At 36.8% G+C, this 27,967-nt stretch overlaps 1 protein-coding gene across 1 annotated transcript; it reads left to right on the forward strand.

Moving 5' to 3' along the window:
* The first annotated feature begins 10,463 nt into the window (after positions 1-10,463).
* Positions 10,464-11,921, forward strand: LOC134740868 (uncharacterized). Its single transcript, XM_063673520.1, has 2 exons — positions 10,464-10,603; positions 11,458-11,921. The coding sequence occupies exons 1-2, from the start codon at positions 10,549-10,551 to the stop codon at positions 11,919-11,921; spliced, it is 519 nt and encodes a 172-aa protein (XP_063529590.1). The 5' UTR covers positions 10,464-10,548.
* The last annotated feature ends 16,046 nt before the right edge of the window (positions 11,922-27,967 follow it).

A 27,967-nucleotide genomic window follows, 5' to 3' on the forward strand; every position in this document is an offset into this window, starting at 1 on the left:
GCTGGAGTCGGGCCGCGCAGGAGCGCATTTTCAATGTGCCTATACAATATTATGTATGGCAGAAGAGATGCCGGTCGCGCCCGCGAGGAGACGACCGGACCGGCTTGCGGCTTGCGACCGTAGGTACAGTCGAAGTCAAAAATATGTTTACACTTTTGCACCTTACTCCTTTGTAATAAGGCAAAAAATGTAAACATATCTTTAACCTCGACTGTACAAATGTGAAATGCGCGCTCTCTTCGGAATCGTACTTATTGTAGCGATAATTTATTAGCATATAATAACAAAGAAACATTGCAAAGATGCAAAATTAAGACAAAATATATTTATTTAGTTAGGTCAAATATTTTGGTGCTGAAATATATAACTAAATAAAAATAAAAAGTAAGCACTTGAAATATAGCTGGGCAAGCCCTTTTGGTCAATAGAAAAAGGCGGCCAATTTAAAAAAATGTAGGCGCGATTGTTTGTCCTCCCATAGAAAATTAAAATTTCACGCCTTTTTCTACTGACAAACTGGGTTTGCCAGAGTATATTTTGAGTTTAACCGGATTCCTCTGCGTTGCAACTTAGTTGCTGATTGCACCAATATTTTTATCTCACGCATACGGAGCATCGGAAATATTACATTGCTAATTAAGTGTATTATAATTATAATCTATAACTACTTAGTTCGACTCTTTTATTCGAATATAAAAATAATAATAGAATATAAGCTATCGTGAGACATATACTAACATTAAACTAAAATTAGCTTAATAAATAATAACTTCAGAGACATTGTTCGTACAATTTGCGTTACATTACATCAGAGAAACAACCACTTTGTCTTCCATTCACGATGTGAAAATAGTGACGGAAAGGCATAATTTTACCTCAGATTTTTTTAGTAAAAATCTACGTGAGGTACAATATTCGAAAGGTCTTTTAAAACAACTTTAAGGTTTTTATACAAGTTTTTTGGTTGTTAATATTTTTGAAAATTATTGTTATTACTAGATGAATTCGTAAAACGTTATATAGCGTAGGTTACGCGTAGACAAATTAATTTATTAATAGTTTTGACTCTTGACATAATCATAATAGACATTTAAATAATAACTGGCATACAACCATAACTCACAAAGTGAAAAAAGGCTAACTTAAAATTTCTCAACCTCATTTAAGAATTAAAACATGTTAGTAGTGATGGTCTAATTTAAATAGGCTTGTATTCACATACAATACCCAATACATATAATAATTTTAAAATTATAATATCTTATTTCGGAGCAAATTTTGTAGCAAAGTAGGCACATTTTACGGTAGTAAATTTTGGTCTTCATACAAACGAATATATGAGTATTTTGTTAATTTATCATTGAAAAACTTAAATTCGCTGTGTTTTTTTATTATGGTATCAGAAGCTACATAAACTAATTTCAGACTTAGATGTACCTTATACTATTGTAAGTACCAAGTTTCAGAGCAATCTAGCTAGTCGTTTTAAAAAGAGAGCGGAACTACGTTTGTATGAACCGAGCTTGCCGGAGACTTAAAAAGGTTACCCTTACCTCACAATTGAGGTAGCTTCATAAATTCATAACCCCCTCACTACTCCCGCGGAACCAAACACACTTGACAAATGGAAACAGACGGTCGTGTTTATAAGGATACAGCAAATATAGATCTTGGATGTAGTGTCGGGAATTTATGTCTGAGTCCGTGACGTCATCGATATGTTTGTGCTGGGGGTTGAAGTGGGGTTGGAGTTTGTTGATTTTGCTGAAGATACATTTTAGTGCGTGATGTGTCAAACATCTAAAAGAGGAACGTTTGTTAGTGTTGTATGAAATTTATTTTGTAATCGAAACAAGAATAATTTAACTTTAGAGCAATGTTGCGAAGACGATATAAAATTTATTGCTGGGGAGGCCGTCACGTCATGGCGAGAACTCTCGTGTTTGGATACGTACGTCGCTCAAGCAGCGTACTACAGCGAATGCGAAGCGAAGCGATGCGGCGCTAGGTAAATCAATCTTTTGATACGTATAGAAGTGTCTTATATGGGCCATCTCGTTGCGAACGCGAACGCCGCGGGCCCGCCGCGCTGCGCCGCGCCGCTTCGTTTCGCGTTCGCGAGTTATTCGCTTACGCTGCGTCAGACACAAGCTTGACCCAGACTTGAAAGGAAGAGCTTGACCCTTTCTGCTCTACCGACCGTCTATAAGTGGAGTATGACGTAAAAACGCAAGAGTTGAAAGCGACGAATGACGTAGACGGTTTTCCTTAATAGACAGTCGTATTGACTTTCTAACATATTGGTAGGAATAAGATCATCATCGTCATGTCTACCGAAAGACGTACACTTGGCATTAATTATTATAAGCATCCCTTAAGGATCTCAATAACGACGTCGAGCTGCTCTCGTTTTCAACTTTCATCGATTTATTTTTTGTTACAGGTTCTCTAAAGCCCATAATAATAAAATAAAAAATCGCCTATATAATATACAAGAAATTTTCTCTAAACCTCAGAGAACCTATCTTTCTGACGATTCCATCACAGTTTCCCCATTAAGCATACCCAAGACACCCGAGTGGGTTAAACCACATAAAACTTTCCACGTCCAGAAAGTCATAAGTACCGCATATTTCGTATGATGTTCGCCCTTTTTAACATACAGGGTGGTATCACAGATGCTCCACGTAAGATATGGCTTCATTTTTCACTCGCACCTACATAGTGAATTAAGCGTAAACGATGTGAATACACAATTACATATACAGAGTGGCTAAAAAATACGTGCATTCCCGTTGCCAGGGAGGTTTTGGGATTATACTGAGCAACATTCACTATGGGACCAACCACGAAATCGCGAAAAAAAATGTACCCTCCCATAGAAAATGGACCAGCCAAAATGTATGAAACAGCCGCGATTTCGAAGTTGGTCCCATAGTAAAAGTTGCTCAGTATAATCCCAAAACCTCCCTGGCAACGGGAATGCACTTATTTATTAGCCACCGCGTATATGGAGGTGTAAGAACAGTTTTTTATATGAATAAATAATGTCTTTCAATGTATTAAGTCAGTGTTCAAGAAAAGAGTCAAATCATTAATTTACATGCGATGCATAGTGTGTCTGTCTACTTTAATATTATTTAATTCAATCAAATTGTATTAGATCAGCCAGGGAAATTTCCATTATGGGACTAATGCAACTACTCTAGCCGGCCGTCCTAGTCTGGGACCGGTCTGAAAACCAGCGCCGGGCATCTCGGCCCGGCACACGCTGAGACTGGAAACCGTTTGCCCAATTGATTGTACTTACTTATAAATTAATAATTGTTTTTTCTTATTCTTGTTTTATGTAATTTTATTTTATTTTCTTTTGTACTTTTATTTCATTTTATTTTGTACTTGATAATTTGGCAATAAACAATTCTTATTCTTGTTCTTATTCTAAAAATACAGGAAGTCAGTCCAGCTAGAGCTACTTATACCATTAGTACTCTCTTTTATGACTGGCGAAAGTCTGCCATAAGTACAAGTAGCTAAACTAACTTGTTTTGATTTTAGAGTAGTTGCCATTGCCCTGGCTACCCTTTTCTCTATTGGAGAGGTGGTCCCAAAAATGTTTATCTATCTTCTAAAATAGTAATAGATTTTTATTGTAAATATTATATTTGCCAACGGAAATGGTGATCTTTAAGTAAAGAAATTACACTTTTTCACTAAGCGCCTATAATATTAACAATAGAAAAATTCGTATTTTTCCCACTTTCGCGCCCCTTCAAAAACTCCCAACAAACTACTCCCACTTGTCCCAGTTCCGAACAGAAACCCCAATTCCTGTGAAAAACCCCAACACCGGAACTTACTGAAACTTGTTCAAGTGTAGGCGGGAGGCCAATTCTGATGTAAAACTTGTTACAACATTGATCTTGTTATGATACGACCTAGACACAACTCGCAGTGCACTAATATAACAAGTGCTAGCGACATGCTTGATGACACTACTCCCCAGGTTCTTTTGCGTGCACCAATCAGCTTAAGCACACACGAACAGCATTGTTAACGTAGTGTACGCAACCTGCTACTGTATGAGCAAGACTTCCGCTGCAACTAATTACTGTTATAGATTATTTAGTTTTAGTTTAGTTTAGTTTAGAATAGTTAAATTTAATATAGATGGCATGTAAGTACAAATTATAATAATTATTATTTTAATTTAATGGGTTGATACCTAAATAAATAACATTTTTATTTATTTATTTATTAAGCGATCGTCAGGGTTCTAAAATAATAAGATCATAACATTCATTACCTTATCCGCGGCTGATACGATCGTTTAAAAATATCTGCCCACACAATCACTGAATATAAAATTAGGAATAAATTATACGAATATAAATAATAAGATATAAAAATTAAGTAACAATGGAATGGTTTAGGTTTATAGTTTTTTTTTTAATAAAAGCTTTTATTCCGGGCTTTTTCGATCGAGGAAAATTAATCACTCGTAAATTGTGTAACGAGTTCCAAAGAATTGTAGAATATATTCAAATAATATATAAAGACCAAATAATCGCGTTTTTTGTAGTTTTCTTAACATTATTATTTCACCCATATTTTATATGCATGGAATTATTCTAGTTTAATTAAATTTGTATGCCAGTTTGTAGGGACAATGTGGAGATCCTATGAACTTATATATTGTAAATAGTTTTAGGACCTCTTTGTAAATCCATATTGACAAATAAATAATCAATCAATCCAAAACCTTACTCTGAACTTCGCATTAATTCAGAATCAGCCTCCGGTCTGTGTCCAGCTAGCGCCAGCGACAATGCCCGGCCTCGTCTAATAAGCGACGATTCCTAACTCTGTTTGAATAAACTACACCGAATAGTTTTTTGTCGGTGATTTTTCCTCTAGATTTGGATAAAAATTGGTTGGTTTGAAGAGCAGAAAAAATAGGAAATCCCAATTAGTAACAAAAAATGTAGGTATTTAATTTTCCGTTGAGTTACTATAATACTATACGTTTTCGTATCTCGAGGAAGATCCTTTAGAAATAAAGTGTAATTGCGCTTGTTATGTATATAATAGGTACCTAACTCTTTCTCTACACCTACAGCATATAGAATAATATATATATCTGACGAAAAAAAACGGACAAAAAATAAAAATCGGCCCAGATAGAGATAGTTACCTGAGGTAATTGAGTCTATGAGGCAAATGCGCTTGGTCTAGTATGAATCCCGATTGGCGCTTGTTGTTTTACAAACTTGACATTTGTCCCCGCCAATGAGAATTCCCTGTATATGTCCCTAAGTACCCTAATAAAACAAGTTGTAAACAGTCCCCCAATCATTAAAATAAAATTAATACCTCCATACAAATTATCTCCTTTATTCTTTTTAAGCTTAGATTATATGTTTTTTATAACATGGATATAAAAATAAAATACAAATACAATAAAAAATCTTGATAATATATACTACTTACATATATTATTAAAAAAAACCTAACTCAAGAGTGCCGTCAGCAGCAGGGCAGGTACAGAGACAGGGACCGCCGGACTATCCGCTCCGTGTCCAAAACTACCGCCTTCTGCATCTGACCCGTGATCCAGCCACCTAACGAAAGTCTAGGTATTGGTCGAGACTCTTCGCTATGAAACTGTTCGCTGAAACGACTATGCGGACAATGATCGTCGAATTATTTTTATTAATTTAGGGTTGTAATAAAGTCTATATGTAAAATATGAAGTCTGAAAGCCCTAAACCTTGTTCATTCCATTTAATAAGCGCATGATTCGATTTCAAAAGCACTAAGCATTCCTGCCTATAGGGAGAGCAATGAAATATTCTAATCAAATGTCGCAATGTGATTAAAAAGCAATTATGAGGAGTTAGGGTTAAATCTGATTGAGTTACGCTCTGAAGGGATTTGGAGTGGCATTCGGATATTTAAATCTTTTATTGATATGATGGGAGCTCACTGGAAAAAGGTCATCTTGGCGTTCTATCATCAACAGCATCAAAAAAATTGTATTGTACTTACAACATACTTACAACCTTAGACGAAAAACACACTGGTCAGGTTACGAAAAGAGAGACCCAAGCCGTCGTGGACATTTTCAACATGGCTGGCCAACTTCATTGACACTTGTCGTGCTGTAGAGAGTATTTTGGTCTAGCCAGCTATATTAGGGAAATTGTGAATATTTACATTGAGTTTGTGTACAACAGAATATGTAGTAAGGACCTTTTTTGTTTTTTTTTATCTGTATGTATAACATTTTTAAGTTTCACATGCCAAATGGCAGAAAGAAGTGTATAAATGTAGGTATGCGTTGTATGTCTTTTATGTAATGTAATGTGAGTTAATCGTTCGTTTATTATATTAATTCATTCATTCATATTTACATTCAATGTCATCGAAAGCGATAAGGAGGACTATATAATCGAAATTAAACTATCATGTGACATATTTTAAAAACATTTAGTTCACAATGGTTACATTCACGTATTTTTAGTCGCTATTGGCGACATGTTTCGGGACCTTCGGGGGTCCTTCTTCAGGCTCGAGTGCTCACGGCGGCTGCACTCCGTGCAATAGCAACTAAAAATACAAGTGAGTGTAACTGCTGTATTCTAAATGTTTGAGGACTCTATACTATATTCTCTGTACATTGCGTTTGCACCAGTAAATAAGTTTGAGCGAAAAACAATGAACTTATCGTTTTCGTAACAGATTTTTAAAATCTGAATATCGCTCATGGTTACTAGAACTAGTTACGCTATGCAGATCTTTTTGTAAGAGAAAATGGGGAGTCGTGTCGTAGGTACCAATTGGAAGAAATGTGATTTTTATTTCTATGGTGAAGTTTTAAAATGTGATATTTTTAAAATGAGGTAAAAAAAATTGTAGGTAAGTACAGGATAGCCCAGAACTACGTTGACAAAGATATTCTACTGTAGACACATATTGTTGACTATTTTAACAAACTTTCGTTTGAATATCAACACCAAAAGAAAATATTTGAGTTATACGTGATTATGGTTTCCATTTTTATCACATTTTGTAAACGACATAGGTAAATAGTAGGTTGTGTTAATATAATAATAATGTGCAATTTTGAAGTTAATTTCAAAATTTATATTATTACGTTACAAAAACATATTTAAGCAGTTTCTGTTAAACCTGATAGGTAATTTAGGTGCCTTACAAAACATGTTAGTTTGAATATGAGTCTATGCGGGTCGACAATATTTCAAAACGACGCAACATTTCACAACGCCAAAGGACTCTGACCGCCACAAAAACGTTTAAGACCTTTCAAGTCGCGTTCCGTACCACGCGGTTACTTTCTCGCATATTTCTACACGGAAACATTAAAAAGATTTATATAGCTCGTACATCCCGCTTTTATCACTTCATTCCATTTTGTTTCCTATGGCAGAATACGGGTTATATTTTGTGGCTTTTTATTAATTTTGCTGACAGTAAAAAACGGCAGTTCGACGAAATTGCTCGCAGAACTGATGGCCGGTGGGGCCGGAAGGTTCTGGAGTGGCGTCCGCGTACCGGAAGACGAACTGCCGGTAGGCCTCCAACAAGATGGAGCGACGACCTGGTGAAGGTCGCGGGAATTCGGTGGTTGCGAGCGGCACAGGATCGGTCGGAGTGGCGAGCCTTGGGGGAGGCCTATGTCCAGCAGTGGACGTCTATCGGCTGACATGATGATGATGACGACGAAATCGCACTTGGTATGTGAATTCTATACGAAAGCCTTAAGTGTGATATTATACGTAGTACAGTCAGCAAATTAACAGATAAGACTACACGTCAAAGTATATTATTATAAAATTATTTAATTACTGAACAAAAAGAGATATGTATCTACTACGAGTTGTCAATAGAAAGACGATGTTTTTTATGACTCCCCAGGCTCGTTTTCCACAGCTCTATATATGTTTTTAAGTGATGTACCTCGTTTGTAATGTTTATTTTTTTGTGTATATTGTAAATACTTGTTGAATCTTATTGTGTAGCATGTGAGCGCTTTGGTATGTAAACTGTAAGCTTGTGTGTTGTATTAATAAACAATAAACAATACTATTATGTAGAACAATTAGACTATGGCAAAGAAGCCAGTTAAAAGTTACATTATAACATCAAAACGATATCTAAATGATATCAGTCGCCCGTGCGTTTCTCTCGCGCCAATACATGTACGGAAAAGTACGAGCGATGCACCCACGACTGATATCATTTAGATATTTATCATTTACATGTCACGTGTAGTTTGATTTGGCCTTAAATACTTTTGAAAGCGAACTGTAGACGCGTCGTCTCTATTTGGAGGGTGGCGCATACTTTTTAAGCTTTTATGATTGGCTGCTAGTTTCAGTTACAATGTCAGCTATTGTACTTATATTCATTCAGAGCTCACAGTTTGCTTTCCGTATTTTTTTCGTCGTCATTATGTTTTGTGAGACCATTAACATGCATGTCATCTCTTTACACGTTCGTTTCGTGACCATAAAAAATATAATTCCGAAACAGAATTCGTTTCCCCGCTCTCGCTCCGTCCTTAAATTCTGCCATTTAAATTTTCGAGACATTCAATTCTAAGTGAAATACGTCTGCCGTATGAGTGATATTGCCCGGGAAAAAGTTTATTGCCTGGGTTTCATTGCTGGCAGCATTTTATACCTCGAATATTTGCAAAATGCAGCACACGCTATAGATTACTGTGTGCTAGCATTTTTAAGAACGCCGCTCTGTTAGCATAAAAATAAGGGTGCATTTCGATATATACTCTGACGACTGCTCTGGCCTGGTGGGTAGTGACCTTGCCTGTGAAGCCGACGGTCCTCGGCTCGAATCCCGGTACGGTGATGAGCACATATATTTGTTCCTGAGTCATGGATGTTTTCTATGTGTTTACGGACTTGTATAATATATTCATATGATTTATCGTTGTCTGAGTACCTACAACACAAGCCTGTTACTGTGGGACTTAGTCAATCTGTGTAAGAATGTCCTATAATATTTATATTATACATATACAACTAGGGAACAAATTAAATTATAAACTGAAATAGATATCATACACTAAAGAAAAAGTGACCAAGTCTACCGGTGGCCGAGGCGGGAATCGAACCCGCGTCTTCAGCTTACACCTGGACCACTAGACCACCCGGCCATCCCCGCCGGCGGCTAGGTTATCTATTTTAGTTTATAATTACTATATATAGTTATATAGTAAGTAATAATATTTAAATAATTATAAGTACATTTTCTCATTAACAAATAATGTGTTATTTATTGCATTTTCAACTATAAAATTGTAATGTAAAATACAATCTCATTTAGATAATCTAAAATACTTACAATAACCACTTACATTTATCATCGATTTATACTATAGCTTACAAACGCGACTTTTCTCATACTATTAAACAATATTTCTCACAAAAGAAATACTTATTAATGTTCATTATTTTGGACCAATTCCTACTTGTTACGTAAAAACTTAAGTAAGTTAAATCGCTAAATGATAACAACCGATTAAAGCATAACCATATATGCGCCATTTTCAACCAAAAGGGTACTTATTGTCGCTTTTCAGTAAGGCGCTATTTCCATATAGCTTCAATTAGAAATCAACCTTATCAACAAGCGACAATGTGGTACCTTTTCGTTGAAAACGCCACATATTCTTACCTACTTAAATTAAAAGCGGTGTTTAAACTTTATAATATGATAGCGTTATATTCAAAATTGATTTTACATTACTCGTAGTGCAGGTATCATATCAAATTAAACCACGAAATGATTTCCCGATTTTCCGCTATGAAAATACGGACGGATATCATCACAAAGTAGCTATATTAATAAATGTAAAATAGGGTAGAGCGGGGCACGTTGAGCGGGGGAAGATTGCTCAACATTTATATGTATTTCGTTTTGAGTAAACCACTTAAAGTACATACATCATTGCAAGTAACGTTAACCGTGAAGTTTATGTGAAAAATCGTAACATCCATCTTGAATGTTCAACAGCCTCAACAGAGTCCATCTTGTTCCACTATCGAGGCGAATTAAGCAAAACAAGTTTTGTCAATTGTGAATTTTTTTGTCTGTAGGTGAAATGATACGTAAAATGAAAACTCCATCTTCTCCTACATCTACACCTACAACCACCTTGAAGGTTCAACAGCCTCAAGAGAGTGCATCTTGTTCAACTATCGAGGCGAATTGAGCATAATCAACTTTTGTCAATGGTGAAATTTTTTGTCTGTAGGTGATACGTAAAATGAAAACTCCATTTTAAGACGAAATGTCCTATTGACTGCTGTAAGTATATGTTTCCCAAGACAAGTTTAGAAACTTAGTCAAAAAATTCCGGAATGCTAAATACTCAACACTCAACTTGCCCCACTCTACCCTAATCGATCACTGGTCATTAAAATTTGATTATTAACACAGAGTTTCCTGATAATTTAAAATATCTACAGAACGTTTGTCGATAAGATCCTATACTAAAGAAAGATGAAGAAACACTGTTTTATTTTTCTTACGTGTGTTATTTTAAAAGTATTAGCAGGTATGAAAGTTTTGATATCAAACTAAGCTCGAATAAATATTGAAAGTTTTAGAATGTGAGCTATTTAAGGGCGCACGCGTCATTTATTTAGTAAAATTATTATTTATAAATAACGAACTGAAATTTTACTCTAGAATTACATAAAGGTAATTGGTACGCGAATTCTCCTTCTACTGCTTCTGTTTCCTATATCTAAGTATGAATTAATTTATTTAGGCATAACTATGTTCGCAGAGTACCCTTAAAAGAAAAATGGACGTCCGTTTCTCCATTCAAAACTGTTTATTAACCATAGCTATAACCATTATATTTTATTAATAATAGACGCGTGACGTCCATAGTTCACAAAACTCAAATGCAGGCAATATTCAGTAGATGGTTGTGACAATCTTGGCACATTGGCGTCAGCCGTACGACTTACTCAATATAGGTTCCGGAACCTATATTTGATGGCTCACGATCGAGCGCCTGGTGCCATATCTACCTACCTTTACTTACATCCATGGCTATAACCCTTCGTTTAATTTTTGATCGATTTTTTTATTTCTATAAGAGTTAGAAGCAAACTATATTTAAAAAAAACTTTTAAGTTATAAATCTTGTAATAATTTCTAGATGAAATAAATTAAACGAGTGGGCATAGCTGTTTCAAATATACATCAAATTGCGTAAAAAATATTTTCTATAATGTTATAAATATCCAGAGAGGAAAATGGGGACAACGTTTGAATGAAGAAGGCGTCGTCCCCTTTCGTCTTCATACGCTTTGTTTATTTTGAGGCTAGGTGGAACACAAGTGGAATCCCGCCTTTATAAGATCGTTCCCATATATTAATTTATTATTTATTCTACAGTACCACCTTCCGTATGCCGCGCCGACTTCCGTTGGGACGACTGCGGCAAGCCCCCCAAAGCGGTCATGTACTACTGGAAGCAGGGCTCCCGCTGCGAGATAGGCATCTGGAAAGGCTGCATGCCGAATCCGAACATGTTCGCCGACGAATACGAATGCATAAACACCTGCGTGTTCGTCGACAAACCTTCGGTACGAACAGAATCTGAGGAACCGGAAACTGAGGCTCCTACAACTGTGGATAACAGTACTGCCGATGATGTTACTGGTGCTACTGGTGAAAGTAGTGATGCTTCTGAAGCTGCTAGTGAAACCGTTGAAGCTAATACTGCTGAAGGTGCTGGTGACGAAACTGAAGGCGATGGTACACCGGCCGCCGAAGGTGAAACTACACCTCCTGAAGGTGAAAATACACCTGCTGAAGGTGAAACTGCAGACACCCCACCACCAGAAGATGCCGCGTAATTTGAACATGTCAGAGGTAAATTGAAAAAATGAAGTCGAGAAGTTGTAATTATGATATCTACACTCATGTGTGTAATTATAATGTTATTAGTCCATATCTGAATGATTTGGAAAACGTTTTTGTGATTGTCATTAAAGTTAATCTGCAATTGAAATTATTTTTTACCTCCTTTTTTTCTGTGCAAATATTAATACAAGACAGTAAAGCTATCAAAGGCCTACGTTCAAAGTGTACCTACATAACGTCGGGGATAATGCTATTGCATTGCATATTGCATCGGCGGTATTCCGCGTAACTAACAAATGCAGTAAGGCCCAATTATCTCGTAAATTGTAAATGTACATTGTTTGAATTTCGAACTATTTCGAATTTGTTAGTTGCGCGCAGGTTGCGCGGTATTGTACTATCCCCGACGATAAATATAAATTTTAAATATTGATAGTGAAATGCAACACTTAAGAAAGTATTATCCTACCGATGATGATTATTTTATTGCCGATATTAAATTCCTGTCGACTATCCCCTAATACTTTAAACAACCTCGAGAAGCGCTAGTGGCCTAGCGGTACGAGCGTGCGACTTGCAATCCGGAGGGTTCAAACCCCGGCTCGTACCAATGAGTTTTTCGGAACTTAAGTACGAAATATCATTTGATATTTACCAGTCGCTTTTCGGTGAAGGAAAACATCGTGAGTAAACCGGACTAATCCCAATAAGGCCTAGTTTACCCTCTGGGTTGGAAGGACAGAAGGCAGTCGCTTTCATAAAAACTAGTGCCTACACCAATTCTTGGGATTAGTTGGCAAGCAGACCTCAGGCGCCCATGAGCCGTGGCAAAAATGCCGGAACAATGCGAGGAAGATGATGATGACTTTTAAAAACCTCAATACCTACTGAAACAAATCCTGATACTAAAGCATGCAAGAGAAAGACGTAACAATGGACAACAAAGAAGCTCTAAACTACGAATGATTTACGAGCAAGCAACATAGTTGCAGGTAGCTTACAAATCTTTCAGGAAATATATGGAGACATTTTGTTTTATGTCCAGCCATCTCGGGCATAATTTTTGAGCTTGCAAGTTTTGCTGCTGAAGAGTTGAGTTATAAGCAAGTATCTACATTACGCGACCGTTTCATGTATTTCGATAAATTATATACCTATTTATACCTCTGCTATCCATAAAATCCCCGAACTAATATTAACCGTAGAACATCCATTTCACACTGAATGCCCCGAACACTGCACCGTAAGATATGTCCCACAATTCCACATAGCACCTCAATACACTGCGACCAACTTCCTTAGACACCTCCCACGGCCTTAAACACACGTATGTCCAAAGAAAATCGTCCTAAATCGCCTGGCCAAGAGACCTGGTTATGTTGGTACGTTTATGTAGTTACACAATGACAATATATCAACAGGACAGCTGCCGAAAGTGAAGAATGGTCCGGTGTCAACGGACTCCTTGAGGAGTTGATATAAAATATAACGTGATATAAATAGTGTTGGAAGTATTTGTTTTAGGGAAACGCTGAAATATTAGGGTTTTATCACAGTTGCTTGGAAAGGGTGTATAAAAGAAATCCGTACGAATACGAACTGACCCGAGTGAGTCTACATCTTAAAAATACATGTAGTTAACCTACCCATTTGTACCTGTGGCTGTGGCGTGGTGTTTCTTTTAATTTCAACATCATACAACGACATTCTCGCCCCAATCAAGACTCACTAGGAGAGTATCTACGTACATGTGTGTGTGTGTAAGTGCGTATGTGTGTGTGTGTGTGGGGGGGGGGGGTTTGGGTGCGTGTTTCAGTTCCTATCCTACTCATCATACTAATAGAATTTCTGTATCATCATACGTTATATCTACACTAGTATAAACTTATATTTTTAACACCGTTACCTTTGAAGGTATGTAACTGTTTTAGTGGTTAATAAGGCTGCCATAGAATCCGTGGATGCACTTTGTCAAAAAGGGGCCTGTGTTTGACCCTTAACCTATCAACACTGCACATCTTTTGTACTGTCCGCGCGCGAATTCCGTGCACGGCTGAGGAATGTTAGGAATGTTGGGCGTCATGACAGAGTAGTGTCATTTTGTAGGTACGGGCGCGGCGCACACCCTCCCACTTCCTCGACCTCCGAATGCGCGGAATTGGCACGCGGACAGTATACTTGTAAGGATTAGCAACGTGCCGAGTGCTCTTTATTATACTGTGGTGCCGATGTGGCTGTCCGGATTTTTGAATATAATCCGGCAATAATGTCACGCTTTAATACTACAGCAGTGCTAATGCAGTCTGAATCCGAACGGTGCCTTTATTGATCTAACCAATCATTTTCCTAATTGCAGGATACCACAGCAAATACATTTAGGTAGCTGTATACAAACAGAGATATCTAAAGCTTAATGTGCATGCAATATCGGAGTAACTCCGTGCATATTAACGACTGGACCACTTAACCGGCTCAGTGTAGCCTAGTTTGGAATATATACAATTCAATTAAGTGAGTTATGTTAGTATCTACTGAATCTGATACACTGGGAACGATAATAATTATACAGTGGAACCTCGATGTAGATGATGCCCTTTTAGGATACCGTAAAATATACCTACTTTGCTCTCTACTGGGTAATTGACTCCCAAGCTCCCAAATTTTACATTAAAAGAGTAGTATAATATTTTTCACCACGCCAGCTGGTAAAGGCTCTCTTGATTGTTCCAAAACTGATGAGAAAGTTGCATTTTATCCACATGTGGGGCAAAGTAATCAAATACAAATTTTGAGTTGTTTCCTTGTGTTGGCTGGTAGAATTGACTTTTAAATGATGATTTTGAATGATCAATATTTGATAACATTCATTTTGAACTGATTTTGTTTGGTATTTTACAATTAGTATTTTTCTTGTGTGGTAAAAAATTGGTAAAATTCGGTGGCAAAATTTGTTTAACCCCCGTGCCTTGAAACCCTCGCAACGCTCAAGATTCTATTTTTCGAACCACTCGCTATGCTCGTGGTTCAATTCTGGCATCTTTCGCTTGCTCGGGAATCAACATAAGCACGGGAGGTTAAACGACAACTTTGCCCCCTTGTAAAACAAATAACTATTAAAAAAAGTGCGTGCGGTAAAATATTGGAGCCATGCACGCACACGGCACGCAAGTGTGCCGTCTCTCATAAGGAGCAGTATATTACAACATGTGCACGTCTACGCACGTATCCGGTGTGAAGAGGCTTTAATACTTCTTACAGACAAAAAACACTATTAAAATAGTGGTTTAAAAGCTAAGACCGATATTGGACTTATCACGAGAACATAATAGACCGCGAACCAGGCGAAAAGTTCGTCAGTCATCGCCTCCCGGCATGCTATTATAAATTTAAAAAAATAGTCAGCGGTGGAAAGTCCGCGAGCTGGTCACGTGAACATGTAAAATAAAATAAAAAGTCAATCGCAAAAAATCAGTCATCGCTTCCCGATTGATATTTTGCCAGGTGATAGTGTAGAAGCTATTAGGTATGAATAATAAAAAAAGCCGTCAGCCGGTTATATCGCGGTGGAAAGACCGTCAGCTGGTAGCATGAACATGTATAAAATACACACCTTACCATTTGCCATTATGCCCGCAAAGTATGGGTGGAAACGCATTTTGATACCACTATCATAATGAGGTACGGCACTTTTTTTTCATTCCTCAACACACCAACGGAGCGGCAGCTGACGTCCACGAGGGTTCATCATACATAGCCGTTAACCACTATACGAGCTATAGCCCGGGAGGCAATTGGTAATGGAAATCGGTTCCTGGCTCGCGGTCTTTATAGACCGCTTTGGGAACATTAATTACTAATGCAAAACCGGCGTTCGTAGAGTTCCGTAAGTTTTCGACTTTAAATAATTTATTCATACAACATGCTAAAAAGTTGGGTTCCGTTGTATAAAGTCAGTTTGTCTAGCAAATTAATGTGACTTGTTTGCAGTAAAAGGAAAATAAGCTTTTGTCAAAGTAGGTGTAAGTATAAGTAGAAAGATAAGAAGAAAGTTATTATTCATTTATTCAAACGTTTGCACAAAAGAAAAACTAAATGTACAAAAGGCGAACTTAAAGCTATGTATAAGGCATTCTCTACTAGTCAACCTCAGGGCAAAGCACAAAAGATTTAAAACCGGTGCATTTAAAACCAAAGAAATCATTATCAAAGAAAATTGACCTATACACATACATACATTATTAGTTATTAATTTCGTTTACGTAGTACCACTGTATTTATCTTGTATGTAAATAAAGAATATTAAAATATATGTCAGGTCAGGGTATGTGTCAATGATGTACATAGAGATACATATTTCAATTACATAAGTATATAAATTATTAAAATTAGGTAGCAAAGGGCGTTCTCATCGCTAGGAAGCAATCTCTCCCAGACAATATTTCGTTAGCAGGAAGGTAGTGCAAACAAGTTAAGTTAAGAACCACCTTCCACCGGTTTGCGACCTACAATGCCAAGGATAGATGGACAGATACACAAGTTTCATCCCTAGTTATTATAAACAATAATAATAAAAACATGTGGGATGTTGAAACGACGATCATTGTCCCGATAGTCGTTTCAGCGAACGGTCTCATAGCGAAGAGTCTTGACCAACACCTTGAGAGACTCTCGCTAGGTGGTTGGATCAAGGGTCAGATGCAGAAGGCGGTGATCTTGGACACGGCGCGGATAGTCCGCCGGTCCCTCTCTCTGCGGCCCTGACCACCGGCAGCTTGGGCCCTGCCCCGCTGCTGGCGGCACCCTAGGTTAGGTTTTTTATAATTTGTTTATATGTATTTTGTATTGTTTTGTGTTTTTATATTTTACTTTTATATGCATATTATAAAAAACCTAACATAAGAAAAATAATAAATAAAGAGATAAAAACATTAATGTCAGTCAGACCAGTTGACCTTAATGTACCGTTCGGATCCAAACTACACCAGCATTACTGCTGCAGAATTGCAGCGCGACAATACTGCCGACTTGGTGCCACAAATTTCAAAAGTCCGGACAGCAGCCAGACAGACGAACCAGCAATGCAGACGTCAGGAATATCACGCAGCAATACCGCAGCAGAAACGCTGATGCAGTCTTAATCCGAACGGTTTGACAGGAGATTACACTCTGACTATAAGGTATTAAAGCTAGCTTAAACGTTTTCTACTAGAATGGAGACCAATGTTCTCGCCGCGAATCCAATATAAACCTCTCAAGTTTAGCACGTTTGTCGCGAATATCGCGAATCGGCTAATAGCTGCCAACGTCATGGAGTAGATGGCGCTCGTAGTCACGTTTAAGTGAAATAACCGCTTCTAGGTTGTTGTGATTTTTAAGGGTAAAACAAGAGGGTATACGCGCGAACGACAGTAAGAAAAGGAGGTTGTGTGCGAACAAAGCTACGGCAAGAGTGATATTTGCTTTAGGATCTATTCAAGGAGTTTCTAATGGTGTTATTAGAATAATGAGGTGTCTATTGTAGATTGTGACTAACATTCATTGTGATATCAGTATTCAGAGTGTCAACAGTGATCCGAGGGAATTGTTCATGGCTAATGTAAGTGAAGTTCAATCATAATTATACGAAGGGTTTCGTCCCAAGATATTAGTAATTTAGAATTATAGAACACATTGTAGTTACGAGAAAGTGTAACCACTCATCATATGAACTTAAGGTAAACTTAGTGTGCGGAAAGGGGTCGCTATAAGGGGAGGTTGGAGGCGACTATGAAGCCCAAGTAACCAGATGGATAATCAGGTTTAACTCATGTTATACGTAGGTAACAAAGTAGGACACCAGCAATGAATTATCGTCATCTCACTAACGTCCAGGCCTCGTATAGGTATGCAGTATGTTTACATATCGTTTTTCCAGTATCAGTAAAGGCATCAGCTCATTCAGTAAAGGCATCAGCTCATTCGATAGGTTAATAAGTATAGTGAGCTTGACGACAACGTTTTAGGAATAAGTAGTCCAAGATCGAAGCAATTCGTACAGTACGATATTCGGTTCCCGTATTCCCGAGATTGTCGGTGCGCTCGGGAATTTCCGTACTGCAGGACAGAATCACTTGCCGACAAGACACAACACTGAAAGAAATGCTTACATAAGATTTTTTTTATTTTTTTATTAGCCTACTTTGGTGTCCCACTGCTGGGCAAAGGCCTAGCTCCCTTCGTTTTCTCCACTCGACCCTGTCATCGGCATTTTCCCACAATTTGGGGTAGAATGCGTCCAATTCGTCCCGCCATCTTTAATAATGATTTCTAAGATGGCATATAGTATAAATATTGGGACTGGTTCCCCCATGACGGAATGTGACCTGCTCTCACTTTGTCCTATTAAAGTCTGAGCAAATTATTACCTTAGACCACATAATAAATAATAATACTACGTACAGAAGGCTCACTGTATAACTAAACCCCTGTTTAGGTATAGCAAACGGGCTTAAACGTTGCCGATTGGACATATTATATATAATGGGTAGTCAGCATTTTTGTTTTTGTTCCTGCGATGCAGTGTTTACTTGCTGAAGACATATTTGTATGCGACACCAGATCTGGTGACGGCCGCGCGACGCGGAGTGACACACGGGTGGTTAGACGGACAATATGTTTAGTGAACACCGGTATCCTTAAATGTCTTATAATGCATAGTCCATATGAGATAATCTATGTCCCGTGCATCACGAACAAGTCCTAAGCTTTAAAATGAAACGTCGTAAATGCCACATCATTTGAACGGAATTGCGACGTTTTGCCTGACATTCTGGAGTTAAAATGTGGTCAATATTTTATCGGTTCTAATACGAATGGGAGATTATATTATAGGTTCTGTTTAGAGACAGGTTCAGGCAGAGGCAGGATATACAATATACATGTCATTAGTTTTAACGTTATTTTGTTTCTTAAAACATAGATCAACTATTTAGGCACGTATTAAATGATTGAAGGACTCGATATTATCTTATTTTAATTACTCAAGCATGTCAGTAGTTCTTCTATATACCTATACAAAAAATGAAAACGGATTATATCGCGTATATTGAATTTATAATACATCCCGACGTTTCGAACCCTTTGCAGCGTTCGTGGTCAACGGGTGACTGAGGAAAAACTACAAAGTGCAAAAATACCCACATACTAAAATAATGAACCATAATAAACTATAAACTTTAAGGCATGTACATGTAGAATCAGTTCATAAGGCTAGTTATACAATACAACTATGAACCGAGAAGATTGAATTCCCTCCTAAATTGTAGGAGGGTATCCCAATATGGGACCGGCAAGAAACAGTTATATACTTATTATATTTCACCGTGTATAGTAGATTGTTAACCAAGGGATGAAAGGCACTCATTCCTGCCGAGGTAGTTTGGCGCTCGAACGCAGTGAGAGCGCCAATAGTCCGAGGCTGAAATGATGCCTTTCACCCGAGTTAAACACTCTACTTTTCATTTCGAATACGAGGAAAGTAAAATGTATGTGTTTTTTAAACATGACCAAGTATAAATTATAGTATTTCTTAAGGGTACTTTCAGTTAACAATTTAGGCAAAAGTATTGTTATTTATGGAATGGAGAGTCAAATATCAGAATGGAAATTGTATAACAAATCCATTTTAACTCAAATTTCAATTGCTTATCGTAAAAAAAATCAAAAAATCGCACTTCGAACGTAAAATGCTCTAGTGCAGACACGTATCACTTTCTGCACACCTTTTAGAACAACAAGGACCCTCTTTCAGAGCATGAGAAATGAAAAGTATATTAACTAATTAGTAAAAAAATATTTTTTTATTTCGTCTCATTACTCGATTACTTGAGCTTAAAAAAACTTTATATAAATACTATATCTTTATAGTGATAATGCAATAAAGGTACCATCGAGCTGATACACAGTAAGATACAGAAACTCCACGTACAGTCAGGGATAAAAGTTTGTATCAAAAACTAAATTTTTCACAAATAAATTATAATCTTACCTTACCCAAGGAAATCGTTTTGTTTTATGACTTAAGCCAGAACTAGCCCAAGTATCTCCTAGCCTAATCCTCCGGTTACAGAAGCTAAGCTAAATTCCACACAGCTCCGTTTTAGTTACCGACCATGAGCGTGTTCTGCGACGGCAAACACTGTCCGATACGACACGTCTCCGTAATATCACGTTACGTCAAAAAGCCAGAGAAGGCAACATACGACTTCGATTTGAATCAGACCGCGCCATGTTCTGAGACAACGGCAAACAATGGTCGTTCCGCCACGTGTCCGTAGTCTCACGTTACGGCAGAGGGTCATTGTACAAAAATCTTATTCCCCTGACCATACCTATTAGCTCATTCCTAGGAGATGCCTCTAATTAACGAATTCTCTTATAATTATATTTTAATATTGTCTTCGGTTACCGCGATATTTACTCATGAAATAAAACTATGAAAACGGATTATATCGCGTATATTGAATTTATAATACATCCCGACGTTTCGAACCCTTTACAGCGTTCGTGGTGTGTCACCCGTTGACCACGAACGCTGTAAAGGGTTCGAAACGTCGGGATGTATTATAAATTCAATATACGCGATATAATCCGTTTTCATAGTTTTATTTCATAATTATATTTTGTTTTGTAAAATTAAGTCGTGCCTCAATAAAAAATGGAAATCCAATCTATTCATTTCATTTTTGATGACTGTGTAACCCGTGCCAAGTCCCATCGATAACCAAGACTGTTTAGCGGAATCTCCTGGGAATTTACGAATAGGTATAGCCAGGGAATGAGATTGCTGAAGAATTACCCCAGAACGTTGCTGGAGTCAGATGAATTTCACACAGCCCTGTTATAGCTACCGACCGCCAATGTGTTATTCAACGGCAAGCAGTGTTCATTACGACATGTTTCTACAATCTCACGTTACGTCATGATGTAGCTGAAGTCAGACAAATTCCACACAGCTTTGTTACTGCGGAAACATAGACGTTCTCCGTCAGCTACCAAATATCATTATTAGTCTCGTGTGATAATGGAGACGCACCCATCTGTTGTCTTAAGCAAATCGCCCGCCTAGACCGCGATCTGTTTGTGGTTCTGACGCCATGGTTTCGATTCGATTTGCTACTCAATTGTGGCCAAATCTACTTGAACATTTTAGGGAATTACATCAAAGTTTAAAGTGAACTTTAAAGGCAGTGAATATGAGTCAATTTGTATAGAATTTACATGCAGTCTTTTTTCTTCCTGCCCTTATCCCACGTTATGTGGGGTCGGCACAACATGTTTTTCTCTTCCATTCTCCTCTATCTTTCGTCACCTCAGCACTCACTCCTTTCTTTCTCATATCCTCTTTCACACAATCCATTCATCGTATTTTGGGTCTACCATTTGCTCTCCGTCCATCAACATTGATCCCTAACATTCTGTTGCCTATATGGCATTCATCCCTCCACATCACATTCCCATATCACGCTAACCTACTACTTCTTATCTTCTCCGTTACTGGTGCTACTTTCAAACTTCCTCTAATATACTCATTAGAGTTTACATGCAGTGAGCAAAGCTAACCGCGCCGAGGTGTCTAACCTAATATTTCGTTTTCTATGACAGGTGATCGGTGATTACTGATTACGTGATGCTTTCTACTTAAAGAAAAAAATGTGTCGGACGCTTCGACCCGGACCCGGACCGTTCGAGCGTTAATATAACCGAAGAATAAAGGATATTCTTATAAATTTAATACAAATACTCGACTCGATTCTTTTTTAATAACTTTCATGACATAAAATAATGCTCTTGCAAAATAAGATGTCACAAACAGTAAAAGATAATATATTTGGCATCTAAAAATAAGGGTTCAAAAAACCTTTATAAATGTGTTGCAGAAAGTAGTAACAGTAAGCAATACAGTAATGTTAAGATTCCGATAAATTAAGAACCTCCTTTTTTGAAGTCGGTTAAAATATAACAATCAGTGTAGGAACAGAGTTCTGAACAAACAACGCATTAATCTGAAGCCTGATCTCAAGCGAGAACAAGTGCCTAAGGAATAATAACAAACAAGATAAGGATAAGTAGTTCACTTGAGATAAAAGATGTAATAAACAAGCTATATATATGGGCAAATATTTATTAGCTACATTATTACTACAAATTTACTTATAAATACTGTGGCGTCTGCCGCGAATGCAGAAGAAGCTGGTTCAATCCCAGCCCTGGGCACCGGAAGCTTTGGTCACTTTTTCTTTCGTACCTATATGATATCTATTATAGTTGATAGCTTAGCATAGAGCAAAATATGTTATTTGAAATTATTTATCATAATGCGTCAAAAATTAAGTACCTATAAGTATGTAGGTACTTGCTTATTAATCTTAGTTGGTATAAGTACTGTTAACTCCACTAGGTAACTTTAGTCCACAACTTTCAACTATGGTTCGAATTCAAGTTCCAATAAAATAATAAATTAACAATTTTCAAATTATGTTGAGTATCCAATATAGAAAAAGCATTAGTTTATCTAAGCAATCAAATAAATGTAGCGAGTACAAATCAAAGACGCTCAATAATAATCAACTTTAAAAACTGGGCCATAGGTTGTATTATAGGACTATAGATACCTGAGTTTACGGTACATAAAATTGTAAAAATATAATTATCAATTTCAAAGTATACCGTTGATATTTTTTCCCAAAATACTTGGTATTTAATGTCATTAACGGATTTAACGCATTTTTTTTATTATTTTACCTTTTCTCCGACGTTTCAGCTAGGTTGTACTAGCTGTGGTCACGGAAGACTGACGTCCCAGCAAAATGTCAATTGAGATATTGGTAAACAACACTAAACTACCCGACATAATTATAATATATGAAAATATAATAATATTGTATGAAATGTTGACTTACCATGTAATGATCATATTACGTTATGGTTAATGAATAAACTAAACTAAACTAAACACTAACCCGACATTAGTGCAACCAACCTAGCTGAAACGTCGGAAAAAAGGTAAAATAATGAAATTTAATCGCGTTAGACCCGTTAATTACAAAACGCGAGTTTAAATTGTTATACTTGGTATTTTTCTGAAATACCGGTAACATAAAATAAGTATACAAATACATTTTTCCCATACCCTGTCCATGTAACACAACTTGTAGGTATGTCGATGTTATCGAGCGATCTGCATTAGCATACCGCAGTGGTCAGCCATGCGTTATGCGAGCCTTGTGTCGGGTTCGTTCCCCGGCGTACCACCCCTATTCGTCTCGGAATTTTAGTTTTAAGGATGACTCATGTTAGACCGGGCCGTGTCCGGGCCGGAGCTTACGGCGCTTACGTTTCTATGACATGACAGGTGATCACGTGGTGCTTTCCATAGAAAACGAAGCGCCGGAAGCTCCGGCTCGGACACGGCCCGGTCTAACGTGAGTCATCCTTTATCTAGTGTCAGTATGAAAATGTAAAATTGGGACCTAGCAAAAGCGTTTGACCAATTGGTACATCGGTGGACTTATGCAAGTTGCTTTTTGTAATAAGATTCACCGATGTATAGCTAGGAGTGTTGCTGTTTGTACAGTCGCCATCAGATATATCGGAGCGGGCAAGGTGCTCACAAATATTTGAACACGCACTCTAACGCCTTGGCAATAGAGGCGTGTTCAGATATTTGTGAGCGCCTTGGCCGCTCCGATATATCTGATGGCGAATGTACTGCGGTCATCCGGGATTTTTTTATAACATCACTTTGTCCCACATGGCTAACTATATCAGTATGAAAATGTGAAATTGGGACCTGCTAAAGGCGTTTGACCAATTGGTACCGCGGTCATCCGTAAAACTTGCCATCTTACGGACTTCTGCATATTACATAAATAAATAAATAGTGTTTTCTGTTTTCTGCATATTACATAAATAAATAAATAAACCATTCCTAATAAATAAATAATCATTTCGAATCAAAATTAATCCCACGTTGTTTTATCATTCGTGTAGACTTGTGTGTAATAATCTTTAGAAATAAACGTTTTACATAATTCTTAAATTTATTAATTAATAATTATATGGTTTGGAAGTTTATGGTTTTGATGTCACATGTTTGAATTGGCCTTCCAGCCTTAATACACTTGAGTGCCACAACGCGACAGCCATACGGGGCCCTAGCACGCTCGGCTGCGCCCGCGCGGAGCGTGCTAGCACGGCCGGCTCGATTGAATTAATAGCGAAGGGTGCGCGTTCAGCCTGAGGGCATGTTTACTATGTTGCTATGACTTGCCTACGTGGTTTATTTTTATTTAGATAGGATTTGCATATTAAATTGAGGTATTAGAAGTAAGACTCTTAATTGTAGAAAACACATGGAATACCTATATTATTTGTTAAGTAGAGACAAATTTATTAATTTAAGAGATATCTAAACCATTGAATGGATGAGAAAGCTGTGAAAAAAGTATACAATTAAAGTCAAAATTGTTTCAGCAACAATTATTTATTTGTCAATTTTCTTTCATTTCCTGGTAAAAAACGAATTTTGGTGAATAAATAATTAGACAAATAAATAATTGTAGCTGAAACAATTTTAACTGACTTTATATATGAAATAAAACTATGAAAACGGACGGTGTAGGGCCAAGGAGCCGGCGTAGTTTTTATCGCGTATATATATATAATATCTTTACTTGAAAATAATTGTAGTGTATAACTAGCCTTATGAACCGATTTTGCATGTACAACCAGCCTTAAAGTTTATTTTATTTTATTTTATTTTGGTATATAATATACGCGATATAATTCGTTTTCATAGTTTTATTTCATGAGTAACTATCGCGGTAACCGAAGACAATATTATGATTTTGTATACTTTTTTCACAGCTCTCTCATCCACTCAAAGGTTTACTCGAAGATATAGTACCTTATTATCTTATCGGTATCTTAAATTGATAAGTTTGCCTCTACCTAACAAATTGTAATATAAATTGTATCCTGGCAGGGTCGCCATGAAGTGTAGGGCGTTGAGGGTTGAAACGACAACTCCAGACTCGAGAATATACTGTCCTTTATTAAGAGTCTTACTACTAATTTATTATGTCAATTAAAATATCGTCTTGAAAAGTCACGTAAGTACTAGAACGGAATTAACACTCAAAAACAATTCTAAAATCGTTGATTCATTGCTTTTGAGGTGCCTAGACGTATTTTAATTATTATATATTTTTTCTATTTTGTACGTAATCAAAGGTTTTGTTTGTGCTTACAAGAACTATTAAAATTAACTATAAATACCTTATTATTTCAGAATTTGACTGAAGCCGCTAGTAATCCTTAATCTGGAAGAAAAATAAAACCAAATTAAACTAGCACATTAACAAAAAGAATTTCAATGATATTTCTAGCATTTTGAGTACAGTATTTTGTAAATTATTTATTAACTTATGGTTTTTGAAATAGACTTTTTGCATATTATTAAATACATCTAATGTATTAACAAGTCAAATTAAGAGCACTATGGAGGACGGCTTGTCCAAACAAACGTAGTCCCCATTTTCTTTTCTGGATATTGAAATACCTAATGGAAAATATTTTTACACAATATGATGTATATTACCCAAAGGTGCCCCTTCGTTAGATTTTTCTCGATTACTATTATAACTTATAAGATTTAAATAATAAAAATTGTATTAAACACTCAAATAAATTCCCTTGCCAGCATTGAAACCCGGCAGATTCGTCGGTACCGACTTCAAAACTTCAAACTTCAACATTTATTCAGCAAATAGGCCACAGGGGCACTTTTACACGTCAACATTGAATTTACTAAGCTAGGAGACCGTCAAAATAAATAAAATGCAATACAAAAATAAAACCTATAGGTTCGCAAACTTAAGGGAATCTAAAGCTAAATATAATCACACTTTTCAGTATCATACCTTACTTAGGCTACTCAGCAAGCTTCTACACGATACTTGACTGAAAACCTCCCTATGTATACCTACATGATATTGACCGTATATTACCAGTAAACAAACACGTGTCTAAACACAAGTCTCCCAATTCATTTAGGATTCCTCCACGTGTCTCCTATCTCCCCCAATCAGCGCTCGTGACTATAATAAATTATACATTTTAATATTCCGCCCGGGGAAATTATTTTATTACAACTTAATTAAATAACAAATGGTGCGTTGTTGAAATTGAAAACACATCGCGCAGTTTGTTAGGTTAATTTTAATTGTTTAATTACATATTACCAAAGATAGATATAATTCCCTAATAGATGGATACAGTCTAAGGAAAAAACGTACCTCGAAAATTAAGAAAATTTGATTCTCGTTCAGAGGGCGCTACTAGCTTTGGCCTACTGTCGTATAGATGGCGTTGACGGTTTCGTTTGTTATTTAACAATTTTAACGCATATCAGTGAAAGGACATGGGTCAAAATCATAAAAATAATTAATGCAAATAAAAAAAAAACATTTATCCATATTTAAATACATTTTATCGTATTTTTATAAATATTCATTTTTAGTTTTAAAGTGTGTCGACAGATGGCAGTGAATTTACTGGGGTTACAAAATTTACTATGACAGTACCGCTCTAGTATAAGTTACTCTATGATATTACTTAGTTTTGTCTGGGTTTGGCTTTCTCTTGTGAAACAATGTTTCATTTTTCGATATAGCATTTCGAAACAATATATGTATTAGGTTATAATTTTGTCATTGACATAAAATACTAGGACATCCCTAACTGTCATCTTCTTCTTCCTACCTATATGCCACATTATGTGGGGTCGGCACAACATGTTTTTCTATTCTATCTTTCATTCTCCTCTATCTTTCGTCAGCTCAGCACTCACACCTTTCTTTCTTATATCCTCTTTCACACAATCTATCGCTTTTTGGGTCTACCATCCGCTCTCCGTTCATCAACATCCATCCCTAACATTATTTAGTCTACTATGACATCTCTTACTGTCATACTTATACACAGAGTCAGACCAAGCCAAGTTGGCAGCGATCTTATTATTATTTTAAACGTCAAACTTCTTTGAAATTATGACGTTTACTTAACACTTGCATCGTCTGAGATATCAAAACCGCTGCCAACTTAGCTTGGTCTGACTCTTACTGTTTTAAAGGTAAAACAAAATAGAAATCGTTGCAAAACCCAACGTCAAGAAACAGCTTAATAAGCAACGGAATTTTATTAAAATGAAATAAAATTAATTTAAATGCTAATAAGGTTGAATCCAAGCTTCTGATGTAGTGCGCTCAGGGGACCCGCGAAACGGATTGCCTGGCTGGGAGACTGTATTCCGTATTTTACACGGATAAATCTGGTATCTATTCTTAGATTTAAGTTTATTTAAATATTTTACTTTTTAGCCCTCAAAGGCAGTGACATAATTTTAAGGGTCCCCGGCAAGCTCGGTTCTCCATACAAACGTAGTTACGCTCTCATTAAACGAGTAGCTAGTTTTCTCTGAAACTTTGTACTTACAATAAGATAAGGTATATCTATATCTGTAATTAGTTCATGGAGCTTCAGATACCATAGTTAAATAAATACAGCGAATTTGTTTTTCATACAAAACTTGTTTTTGCTCTATTTCGTTTGTTTTATAAACTGGAGCTATATAACCTAATTACAGACCTAGATATACCTGATGTCATTGCATGTGCAAAGTTTCATTACAATTCTACACGTAGTTTTAAAGTGAGAACGAAACTCCGTTTGTATGGGAATGTGAAATTCGGCCGAGCTTGCCGGGGACTCTTAAAACTGGAGAAGAAAAAATATTTTTTTTTTACGATTTGGTTACTTAACGGTTGTCTGTAAATAACGCTTTTTAGCGAAAAGACCGCCTGTTGTTTACCTCTATTTATTTTAATTACTGTATACTCTGTATTATTTTGTTTTATTGATTTGTGTACTTATTTGTTATTGTATTTATTGGTAAGCGCGGACGTGGCAGGCCCAGGCGGAGATGGCGTGACGACTTAGA

The sequence above is a fragment of the Cydia strobilella genome, chromosome 4 (genome assembly GCF_947568885.1).
Source record: "Cydia strobilella chromosome 4, ilCydStro3.1, whole genome shotgun sequence".
Taxonomy (NCBI): Eukaryota; Metazoa; Arthropoda; class Insecta; order Lepidoptera; family Tortricidae; genus Cydia; species Cydia strobilella.